We start from the raw sequence: 12,597 nt of genomic DNA, 5'->3' as shown, positions 1-12,597 counted from the left end.
AATAAGAAATGGTGCACCTAAGTTATTTTTCTTATTGGAACAAGGAGGTTAGCCTAGCCTCTGACTGATACATGGCTAGATTTACCTCGCTGCACCTTCTCTGTGAGTGACTGCAGTGTGACCTAGAGGAATGAGTCCCCTAGACAGGGGAGGAGGCAAATGAGTACAAAATAAATCTGGTCTATTTCTTGTTTTGATCCACTCCATCTATCTTTTACATCTTTGGCTGGCAGCAGACGGTGCAGAAGGACTGCTAGCCATCCCCATCTCTTGCCTGCCTGGCAGAAGATGGTACAATACGACTGCTAGCAATCCTCATCTCTTGCCTGCCTGGCAGAAGATGGTACAGTACGACTGCTAGCAGTCCGTATCGCCTGCCCGCTCACCATAAGACGGTTCAATAGGACTGACTGCAGGACTAAAGAGAATGACCTGGTCAAGTCACTCCAAATTTAGTCCCTGCGCCCATGTCTGCCCAGGCGCTCCCAGCCGACGTGGCCAGGAGCACCTCTGACACGACGAGGACGACTACCAATCGTATTGCACCGTCTGCTGCCAGAAAGCAATGGGTTGCTGCTACTGTGCAGCAAAGCCATACTGCGTCTGCCAGCACCCAGGAGACATAGGGTGACGGTTACCTGAGCGGGCTCCATGCTTGCCGTGGTATGGCGTCTGCACAAGTAACTCAGGAAAAAAGGCGCGAAATGATTGTCTGCCCTTGCTTTCACGGAGGGAGGGAACGAACGGGGGCCTGACGATATGTACCCAGAACCACCCGCGACAATGTTTTAGCCCCATCAGAGTGCTCCATTGTGACTGCTCTGGACAGCACTCTCAGATGCCCGATTGTTTGCCGTTGCTCTGACGCCGGGAGGGGGGCTTACAGGGTTGGCTTCAGGGAGCTAAAATCAACAAAGGGGGTGGCTTTACATCTAGGAGTATTTCAGGCAGGACTTCACTGAGGGTTCCAATAAGAAATGGTGCACCTAAGTTATTGTCCTTATTGGAACAAGAAGGTTAGCCTGGCCTCTGATTGATACATGGCTAGATTTACCTTGCTGCACCTTCTCTGTGAGTAACTGCAGTGTGATCTAGAAGAATGAGTCCCCTAGACAGGGGAGGGGGGGAAGCAAATGAGTACAAAACAAATCTGGTCTATTTCTTGTTTTGATCCACTCCATCTATCTTTTACATCTTTGGCTGGCAGCAGACGGTGCAGAAGGACTGCATGCCATCCACATCTCATGGCTGCTCGGCAGAAGATGGTACAGTACGACTGCTAGCAGTCCGTATCGCCTGCCCGCTCACCGTAAGACGGTTCAATAGGACTGACTGCAGGCAGGACTAAAGAGAATGACCTGGTCAAGTCACTCCAAATTTAGTCCCTGCACCCATGTCTGCCCAGGCGCTCCCAGCCGACGTGGCCAGGAGCACCTCGGACATGACGATGATGGCTACCAGTCGTACTGTACCGTCTGCTGCCACAAGGCAAGGGGTTGCTGCTACTGTGTAGCAATGCCGTACCGCGTCTGCCAGCACCCAGGAGACATAGGGTGACGGTTACCTCAGCAGGCTCCATGCTTGCAGTGGTATGGCGTCTGCACAGGTAACTCAGGAAAAAAGGCGCGAAATGATTGTCTGCCCTTGCTTTCACGGAGGGAGGAAGGGAGGGAGGGAACGGGGGCCTGACGATATGTACCCAGAACCACCCGCGACAATGTTTTAGCTCCATCAGGCATTGGGATCTCAACCCAGAATTCCAATGGGCAGCAGAGACTGCGGGAACTGTGGGATAGCTACCCACAGTGCAACGCTCCGGAAGTCGACTCTAGCCTCGGTACTGTGGAAGCGCTCCGCCGAGTTAATGCACTTAATGCACTTAGAGCATTTTCTGTGGGGACACACACACTCGAATATATAAAACCGATTTCTAAAAAACCGACTTCTATAAATTCCACCTTATTCCGTAGTGTAGACATACCCTAAGATACCATGTATGACAGCCACCTTAGAAATACTTAAAATAGACTCTGCATTTTCAGCCTTTAGGGGGAGTTTGATAGGAAAATAAAAATAATGAGCAATTCAAACTGCATCCTCTTATTAATGCTCAATGCGGCCAGGCCTTCTTTGCAAGGTCACCTGAATACCCTCTCTCTTGGGATTCTTCACGTTTTCCTGAAATGGATCAAGCATTGTCCAAACAAACCTTCCAGTTTTACAATACAGTATGTCCAGTGTGTAGAGATTAGTCAGTTTTCCCATGGTATTTCCCTCTTACAAAAAAACAAAAAACAAAAAAGGATCAAACCAAACCCAACAATGTTTACTGGGTGAATATGTAGCTAAAAATACATTAAAGTGCACCACAAGCCCTAGGGCTCTGCAGTACATATTTAGGGGGTGTTTTAAATGAACTAGAAGTACTTGGTGGATAGACAGATAATCTGTCCCACTCCTATGAAAGAACATTAGGCCCAGAGATGCTAATCACCTGTCAAAATTAAGCCTTATTTTAAGAAACCTAAAAACAGCTGAACTGTTTTTAAAAATTGCTCCAAAACTGAACTCTCATACACTAAGTCTCCATACAGACCACATTATGATCGAATTATGACCTGCTTCAACTTGAAATGGAATACTATCTGTTATAGAAACCATTGGAGCCATCATGCCAATATATGTGGTACTGCAGTTTCTGGACAAGTCAAAATACTTTAATTTGTTATCCTATCAACTGTACAAGAGACTATATTCTTCGAAGAGATAGTTAGGTTGAGGTTAGAAGAGGTCAGGGTTGTCCCATATTGTCATGCAAGAGACATTAGTTTGACAGTGACCACATTTGGATTACCAACAATTTGAGTATTAAATATTTTGCTCAAATGCCTTCCATCAAAGACTTTAAGTCACTTTACTCATATTAATGAATTATGCCTCTCAATTACTATTATATAGATGGTGGAACTGAAGTACAGTGATGTTTCCTGACCCAAACAATATATGAAGTCTGTAGCAAAACCAGGAAGCAAAAACAGCATGAAGTGGATGTATTTTGTGGAGATTTTCAGGTGGGGAAAAACAAAATACATCACAAAAATATAATGAGCAAAATCCCAAACTTGTCTCAGTGGAGAGTAATTTTTTGTTCAGCAGCAGGAGGGGGTGGCACAGTCGGAGTATTTGAGCAACTGAAAAGGTTCCGAAGAGTTCTGTGGAACCACAAACTTTTGCATGAATTAAATGCTAAAGAGGGATCTAGATTAAATAGTGCCCCATTTTAAATTTTAAAATGGCTACTTTAATCCAAGACAAATACTAATTTAATCAATCTTTAATTACCATATTCTCTCTTTTGTCTGTTTATTAATTTGAATATATTACAAATTGAGGGTGAAATTCATAAACACCTACCTAATAAGTTGTTTTCATGTAACTAATACAAAATCAAAATGTAATCCAATTTACGGTTTGATTTTCAGCCACACTACCATGGGCAAGGACTTTCAAAAAGTCAACTTTACAAAACTATAGGTATGGGATACCCAGAGAATGAACAACAACTGATTTCCACAATATTTACAACAACACAGATCTCCTTGTTTAAGTACAACAAAAACAGTTTTCAAATCAAATTATTGACACTTCAGGGAATTCTATTTCATGAGCCATTACACGGTCAAACAAAAATATAACAAGCTGGACACGAGCCTTCACCTGGACAGAAAAGCTTTCTACCATTGGAGTAGAGCATTTTACGCATCATGCTCTCACTAAATGGCCTGAACCAGAAAGGTGCTGAGCCCTCATTACTTCCATTAGGTCACCTGGAGCAGAACGGGGCCTTAGATGAGTAGGCCCAAGAGAGTGTAAGTGGCATTGTCCTTATCATGGGAGAACAAGATTGTACAGAATTACGGTTTAAGTTTACACGTTGTGCCTCATTTTCAGAGGTTATTAGTCCAAAAATAATATACATGTTAGTTCAAAGAAGAGATAGGGAAACTCTAGAACAGACACATTTAGGAAGAACATTCATTTTGTGACAGTTTTGCCTATCAACTGATGCACTCTTTTTTCTAAATTGTATTTGGCCTATTCTGTGATGGGGAAAATATGTTCAACAAAATCAACTGATTCACTATGGAAGCACCTTTATACGCAGCTGGGCACCCACTCAAATTCCCAAATCCTCTATGAGTTAGTGTTTGACAAGTACTTCCACTTTGTGGTCAAAGCCATGTCTGCACCAAGTGAGATTATTGCCCAAGTTCCCTGGCTTTTCACCAACAACTTTGCAAGATGAAATGGTCTCCCAGGAATTGAATTAGAAGTGCATTTTAGGTAATAGAAAGAAAAAAATATAAAAATTAAGTGTATTTAAAGTTTCTTGAATCAACTCAAACTATTCCACTTAATTAATATTGTACATAGAATTACATATCTTCTCATGTCAGCTACATGGGAAAGGGATTGCAGTACATCCTATCAGTGGCAATGGGATGTGCACTATGAGTTTCCCCAAATTCTTCAGACTGACAAGTATTACGAGACATGCATAAGATGACTACACACGACTAATGTTATTTATCCCCTTAAGGTGGTCTTTTCTTTCAGTGTCAAAAGAAAACTTTCCCCTAAGTTGTTTGTTTACTTATCCAAACTCAATAATATTTTTGTCCTTTGACTAACAATGTCCAATATAGCCCTTTTCATCCTGAAAGATGCCGAAGTTTACTACCTTAATCATCAACTACAAGTGGTCAGAGTCTCTGTTTTAGTTTTCACTCTATGCAATATCCCCAACTACTGTATCATGCTGAGGAACTAATCAAAGCAGACTGAGGGAAGACCATCTTTTTAATTACCAGTGCCTCTTCCTGCAGTACCTGTATGTTCCTTCTAGTCCCCCATCCCCCCTAAATCCATTTAGTTCATAAAATCAAGTAGTAGCACAGCACAGCAGGAAAGTTGCTGGCTGACGTGATCCTCAATTATGGACTAAACTTAGTTTCACTGCTTCAGATGCAATAGGACAATCTGAAGCCAGACCCAAAATTGAAAAGGCCAGAATAAAAATCTAGCGGCACCACATGCATGTGTGCACACCCAAGAATTTTATTATGCATTGCATTATGCATTTTTGGCAGTCTGAAACTGTTAGTGGGATTGGTTGATTTTACAATGTTACACAAATATCACCCAATCACCTCAGAGTCAGACTGGACCTCTTCTGCGGCTGGATGAGATTCATCAACTGCTGCGGGATCGTTGCTGTGTCCTGACATACCTGAAAATGAAATACGTTGAGCATGCATTAATTCTTATGCAAGCGATTAGATGATGTACCTCACAGACATTACTGATGAAAATCAGTGAACTTTCAGAAAATATTAGTGCCATGCTCCTTCTGCATTAAAATGTAATTCTTCTAAATTCACTATATCTGATGCTGTATAGTGGAATATTTTATAAAAGTAAAAGGGACAGTATCAATAACCAATTTTTAGCAGATTAATTAGTTTTAGCTCTTAGCTGCAGCAGCTAGATATGATCATAAGCACATTAGAGGTATTCAAGACAGATAGCATGATTTTGGTGTCCACCATCTGGGAAAACCGCATAAAACATTAAGGGTACGTTTACATTGCAACGTAAGCCTAAGATTAATAGAAATCGAGTGAGAAGACACTTGGTTTGTTAACCTAGGGCCTGAGCACCTATGCTCATTTGTAACCCCAGGTTGGGAACTGTTGAATCCTAGGTCCCAACCTGAGGCTCCAGAATCTACATTGCATTATGTGGGCCCCAGTCCAGCCATCCATATCCCAGATTCCCTAGCATCCTCCTAAAATGTGGCCACTCTAGCCCTTAGTTCATGGTGCAATGTGACAAAACTGGATTGTTCACTAAACTTGACTGTCCTGGACAAAGAAAGTCAGCCATGGGATTGTGGGATACTTTTGGCAGACTGCCAGAGCACGAGTCCAGTGGAGCTGCGTCTACATTGCAAAGAAATAAGGCTGGAACCCAGGGTCCCAGCTCAACTCAGGCTCAGACCTTCCACCCCCGTGTGGTCTTGAGACTCTGGGTCTAAGCTCTGGATCAGCATGGTGTGTGTGTGTGTACAGAGAAATTGGGGGGGGGGGGGAGGGGGGAGATTAGGCTTGAGCCAGAGTTCAAACCCCTGGTCTTACATTATTGTATAGACATACCTTAAGATGTTTTGAGGTAATAAGTGTTTAAGGCCATGTCTACACTACAAATTTATGTCGACTCAAGGTATGTTGACATACAGCTGCTGTAGTTAGTATATCACATGTGCATACTTGACTCCCTATGTCAGCGATGCATGTACTCACTAGTAGTGCTTGTGTCGATGCAGAATGTGGTGCACCATCGACAGGCATCCCGCTGTGCAACTCCCCACCATCAGCGCACTGACTTTTGGAAAGTTTTGGCAACGCCTGACAGGGCAAAATGAGTTATGCAGCTGTGACTGGGAGCATGCAATCAACTTCTCAGTTTGCAATTATCTTCATCCCATAATGGTATCAATATCCCATAATTTTTCTGACTTTTTTCAAAATCCCACAAACCTGCATGGCCCTCCTGGCTGTCCACCATCTCTGACAGAAGCATGGAGCCTGCACAGCTCTGCATTTTTGTCATGAACTTTGCAAGCACAGGGCATAAAATCCTGCAGCATTTCATAAACTTTACAAGCACAAGGCGTATAATCCTGCAGCATTTCCAGAACTGCAAAAAGAACCAAATGAGTGGGGAGCATGATGATTCCTTGGAGGACAGACTGCTGTGGGACATAGTAAGAACCAATTCAAGGTTGTTGGCAGTATTCACCAAGCCGCTGCAGATGGTGAAGCACTGCTTTTCAGCCTGAGAATTTAGAACTGACTGGTGGGATCCCATCGTAATGCGCATTTGGGACAATGAGCATTGGCTGCAGAACCTTTGGATGCACAAGGCCACATTCCTAGATCTGTCCACTGAACTTGAACCAGGCTCCACACAGGGACACAAAAAAGAAAGCTGCACTGACAGCTGAGAAACAAGTGGGACTGCACTGTGGAAACTTGGAATACCCAATTGCAACCAGTCAGTCAGGAATCAATCTGCAATAGAGAAATCCACTGTGGAGGATGCAAGTGTGCAGGGCCATTAATCACATTCTGCTATGCAGGACTGAGACTCTCGGCAATGTGCAGGACATAGTGGATGGCTTCACAACTATGGGGTTCCCAAACTGCAGTGGAGAGACAGATGACATGCATATCCCTATTTTGGCAAAAAACCACCTTGCCACTGAGTACATCAACAGAAAGGGCTACTTTTCTGTGGTTATGAAAGCACTGGTGGATCACCAGGAATGCTTCACAAACATCAATGTGGGCTGGTCAGGGAAGGTGCATGACATGCATATCTTTAAGAACACAGGACTGTTCAGAAAGCTACAAGCAGGGACTTTCTTTTCAGACCAACAGATTACCATTAGGAATGTTGAAATGGCAACAGTGAATCTGAGAAACCCAGCCTACCCCTTGCTCATGAGGCTGTACACCAGCAATCTCGACAGCACCAAGGAATGATTGACCCACTGGCTCAGCAGGTGTAGAATGACAGCTGAATGTGCTTTCGCTCATTTGAAGAGTCAATGGTGTTGTCCACTCACAAGACTGGACCTCAGTGAGAAAAATATCCCAATGGTTAAAGCTGCCTGCGTGTCTTTCATAATATCTATGAAACAAATGGGCAAACTGTCTGCCACTGTATGATCGAGATGATAAAGGAGCACTTAAAGAAGATAAGGCCATTGTGGAGAAACTAAATGAATTCTTTGCGTCGGTCTTCACAGTTGAGGATGGGAGGGAGATTCCCAAACCTGAGCCATTCAAATTGATAAACTAAGCAATAAGAAGTCACCAGGACCTGATGGTATTCACCCAAGAGTTCTGAAGGAACTCAAATGTGAAATTGCAGGACTATTAACTGTGGTCTGTAACCTGTCATTTAAATCAACTTCTGTACCAAATGACTAGAGGATAGCTAATGTGACGCCAATTTTTTAAAAAGGACTCTAGAGGAGACCCTGGCAATTACATGCTGGTTAGCCTGACTTCAGTACCAGGCAAACTGGCTGAAATTATAGTAAAGAACAAAATTGTCAGACACAGAGGAACATAATTTGTTGAGGAATAGTCAACATGGTTTTTGTAAAGGGAAATCATGCCTTACCAATCTACTAGAATTCTTTGAGGGGGGTCAACGAGCATGTGGACAAGGGGATCCACTGGATATAGTGTACTTAGATTTTTCAGAAAGCCTTTGATAAGGTCCCCCACCAAAAGTTCTTAAGCAAAGTAAGCAGTCATGGGATAAGAGGGAAGGTCCTCTCATGGACTGGTAACTGATTAAAAAGACAGGAAACAAAGGGGAGGGATAAATGGTCAGTTTTCAGAATGGAGAGAAGTAAATAGTGGTGTCCCCCGTCTGTACTGCTGGGACCCGTCCTATTGAACATATTCATAAATGATCTGGAAAAAGGGATAAACAGGGAGGTGGCAAAATTTGCCGATGATACAAAACTATTCAAGATAGTTAAGTCCCTGACAGACTGAGAAGAGCAATAAAATGATTTCTCAAAACCGGGTGACTGGGCAACAAAATGGCAGATGAAATTCAATGTTGATAAATGCAAAGTAATGCACATTGGAAAACATATTCCCAACTACACATATAAAATGATTGGGTCTAAATTAGCTGTTACCACTTAAGAAAGTTGGAGTCCTTGTGGACAGTTCTCTGAAAACATCCACTCAATGTGCAGCGGCAGTCAAAAAAAGCAAACAGAATGCTGGTAATCATTAAGAAAGGAATAGAGAAAACAGAAAATATAATATTACTTCTATATAAATCCATGGTACACCCACATCTTGAATACGGTGTGCAGATGTGGTCACCTCATCTCAAAAAAGATATACTGGAATTGGAAAAGGTTCAGAAAAGGGCAACAAAAATTATTAGGGGTATGGAACTGATTCCGTATGAGGAAAGATTAATAAGACTGGGACTTTTCAGCGTGGAAAAGAGATGACTAAAGGGGTTTATGATTGAGGTCTATAAATTCGTGACTGGTGTGGAGAAAGTGCTATTTACTCCTTCTCATAACACAAGAACTAGGAGTCACCAAATGAAATTAATAGCACCAGGTTTAAAACAAGCTAAAGGAAAGTATTTCTTCACACAACGCAGTGTCAACCTGTGGAACTCTTTGCCAGAAAATGTTGTGAAGGGCAAAACTATAACAGGGTTCAAAAAAGAACTAGATAAATTCAGGGAGGATAGGTCCATCAATGGCTATTAGCCAGGATGGGCAGAGATGGTGTCCCCAATCTCTGTTTGCCAGAAGCTGGGAATGAGCAACAGGGAATGGATCACTTGATGATTACCTGTTCTGCTCATTCCCTCTGGGGCACCTGGTATTGGCCACTGTCTGAAAACAGGATACTGGGCTACATGGACCTTTGGTCTGACCCAGTATGGCTGTTCTTATTTTTAACAGTGAGCCAGAATAAGGTATAGTGTTCTCCATCTGACCCTGCTCTTTTGTGGCCTATGTGTGGTGATTACTGTACATGTAGGAATAGAACATTGTTAATTAGCCTATTAATTTTGTTTGTTACTGATCCTATGAGTTGTGTGACACCAAGCAGTAACTGGTAATTGGTTGCTTTCAGAACTACTGAGCACTAAGCAGCATATGTTGTGAAATAATAAAGATGAATTATGTTGCAAATACTACAATTTTATTCTGTAACAAAATCAGTGCAAAAGTTCTGAAATTTTAAATCAAATACATTATAAACTTAATAAAACTTAAGAATTTATGAAAGGGAAAGAATATTCATGTCCATTTCAGCTACACATACACCAACTGTAGGTTTCACAGGTCTGTGTATGTGAAGCTGTGATTGTCTTTCATATACTCCAGGGTGTGGTTTTAGAGGTAGTACACCAATCTCTGATGCCACATGGAATGTTGGGGGGAGGGAAGTATAAATAGGCCCCAATATTGAATTATCAATGGGCTGCAAAGGGAGGAGAGACGACGATTGTTAAATGTGCAGGTCCACCAGAGTCCACATTATTTGTGTTTGCTGCCTGAGAAGCCATATTATGTTCTGATGCATCTCTCACTCCTTTACCTGCTGGGACTCCTGGCTCTCTCTCCTCTCCACTCTTTCCTTCTTCAGGCTGTCCACTATGTTCATCCTCCAGACTCTGTGCTCACAGTTTCTCTTCTAATTTGCCACTAAACATCATTATTTCTTTCTCCATTATTTTGAGGAAGTTTGACCTCCTGTATAACACAGGCCATCGGACAAGATATCCATTCTGGGCTTGCAGTCAGTGAACCGTCCCAAGTCTCAGCCTTTTGAGCTAGCATGGGAAAGGAGCCTGTAGCTGCTACTACGGAGAATCAGACTACTGCCAAATAGCAGGAGGTCTGCATGCAAGATGCATCAGACCACTATCTGGGTTACATTCTGACAAGCCCTTTCAGCCTTAGCCTCAAATCCCAAATCTATTAGTCATGTAAAGCATAGAACAATGTCTGTGGTGGCATAGGAGCACAAACAAAAGTTCTGCACAACCTCCCCAGGACTTTTACTGATTTTGTGACCATTCATAAAGCAGAAGGTGCCAACGGCATTTTGGCCTTTATCTTCTTAAAGTATGGTTCTACTTCGAAATTGGACTAAAAATGGCAGTTGTACCAAGGTCAACTTCCACAACAAATATGCACAGTTTACAAACAAAAAGGTGGGCTTTTTTAAACGTCAGCCCTTATTATTTATACTATGGTAGCACCTAGGGATCCCAAACAAGATCAGGGATCCATTATTCTAGGCTGTAGAATAAATATAAAATTGAACTGAAGTTTATTTCCTTAACCAGACTTCAGCTAGGTGTTGTAAAAAGGCCCTGAGTAGCAGGCAGGAGGAATCCCAAGAAAATAATGAGTTTAAGACCAGAAGGAATGGAATAGGGATGATGTCTGGTTCAAACAACAACTAATGAGATAAAGCAACAGTTATTCAACAGTGTGTTGGGACCCCAAAGTGGGTCACAAGCCCATTTTAATGGGGTCACTAGGGCTGGCTTAGACTTGCTGGGGCCTGTGGCCAAAGGCGGTGAGGCTTGGGCTTGCGCCTTGCCCCACTCCCCCCACACAACCGGGATGTTGGGGCTCCGCCAGGCTCAGGGATTCGTGCCACTTCCTGGGGTCACGTACTCTTTTTGTTGTCAGAAGGGAGTCATGGCGCAATGAAGTTTGAGAACCCCTGACATAAGGGGCTCATGAAAAGAAGGCCTCCAATCAATAGGAGTGACTGCAGATGGTTTTAAATAAGACAAAAAGAATGTCTTAAAGGGAGCCAACATGGGCCTCCCCACCCCACGTACCCGTGTTAACAGAAAGGAGGGGAAGAGCAAGGAGGAAAAACCTTGGGTAGAAAGGAGGTTGTAAATCTTTCCTGGATTAAACCTGGGAATTAGGGTGAACTGTCTCAAACTGGTTGTTCTCTAAAGTGGTAATTGGCTAGGACGTAATTTGCTTGTTAAAAGGCATAAAAAGAATTATGAATTTGAGGTTTCATTGTGAGACCCTACCTGATTATGCTGGAGCATGCCAAGATGACATGGTTTTCCCTTAGTCTGGCCTGGTGGGAAGTATCTTGATCACATGCTTAAAAATACTTTGTTACTATATTGGGTGCAATAACTGCTTATTTTATAGGCTGTTAGACATGTTTAGAGCAATTGTATAAATTAAAAGGACTTAAAAGGAACTTACAGTTAAATTAGTGTTTTGTGGTCTCCCATATTAACAATTAACAGGCACTATACATAGAATAAAACAGCCCCTGTCCTGAAACAGTTATGATCTAAATCAACAGGAGATAAAGAGTTTGATGGAATGGATATAACATACAAGTAGGATGAAAAATGTGATGGTCTACAATTGGCATGGTAGTTCCAAAATTTATATTTTGTTAGTTTTTTAAATATTTGGGGTGAAGTTTTTGGGAGTATGTCACGTTCTGGGGTGCAATTCAGACCAGTGAAAGGGTGCGTCACTTCTTGTATTATAACCCTGAGTGACCCAAAATGCTTCTGCTACTAGCAGCTCTCTATCTGGGACACACAGACAGCATGCACTTTGCGTTCTGTGTGTTGTACAGCTCCGATTTGACCACTTCGAGTCCAACAGCCTGCCAGTAGTTATCAGACACTCTTCTGTCTTTACCAGATTTGTGATCCTACCACTACCCCAATCCTGATCTTCCCCCAGACCCATGTGCTCTGATATATCCAGCCCTCTCCCGCAACATTCAGAGGAACATTTGCTCCTTGAAGGACACACAACGCACCAGCCTGCAACATTAACTGGAGTTAACATTCACTTTGGTACAGACACAGCACTGTTGGTTTATATTAATAATAAAATAAAGCAAAAGAAGATAGGATTTTCAGTGAGTTCAAGTAAAACAGATGAAGTTAAAAATACAGAAGCAC

General features: G+C 42.5%; 1 protein-coding gene across 8 annotated transcripts in view; it reads right to left on the bottom strand.

Annotated features, from left to right (window-relative positions):
• Positions 1-12,597, bottom strand: part of ARFIP1 (ARF interacting protein 1) — a 98,534-nt gene that overhangs the window by 79,367 nt on the left and 6,570 nt on the right. For 5 of the 8 annotated variants that reach the window (XM_075127740.1, XM_075127741.1, XM_075127742.1 and 2 more), the window contains exon 2: positions 5,211-5,290. The exons of the other annotated variants lie outside the window; for them this stretch is intronic. In XM_075127740.1, the coding sequence (XP_074983841.1) occupies positions 5,211-5,290 (80 nt within the window). The remainder of the gene's footprint in view (positions 1-5,210; positions 5,291-12,597) is intronic. 8 annotated transcript variants of the gene reach the window in all.

The sequence above is a fragment of the Caretta caretta genome, chromosome 4, assembly GCF_965140235.1.
Source record: "Caretta caretta isolate rCarCar2 chromosome 4, rCarCar1.hap1, whole genome shotgun sequence".
Taxonomy (NCBI): domain Eukaryota; kingdom Metazoa; phylum Chordata; order Testudines; family Cheloniidae; genus Caretta; species Caretta caretta.
This window is presented reverse-complemented; position numbering and strand designations above follow the sequence as displayed.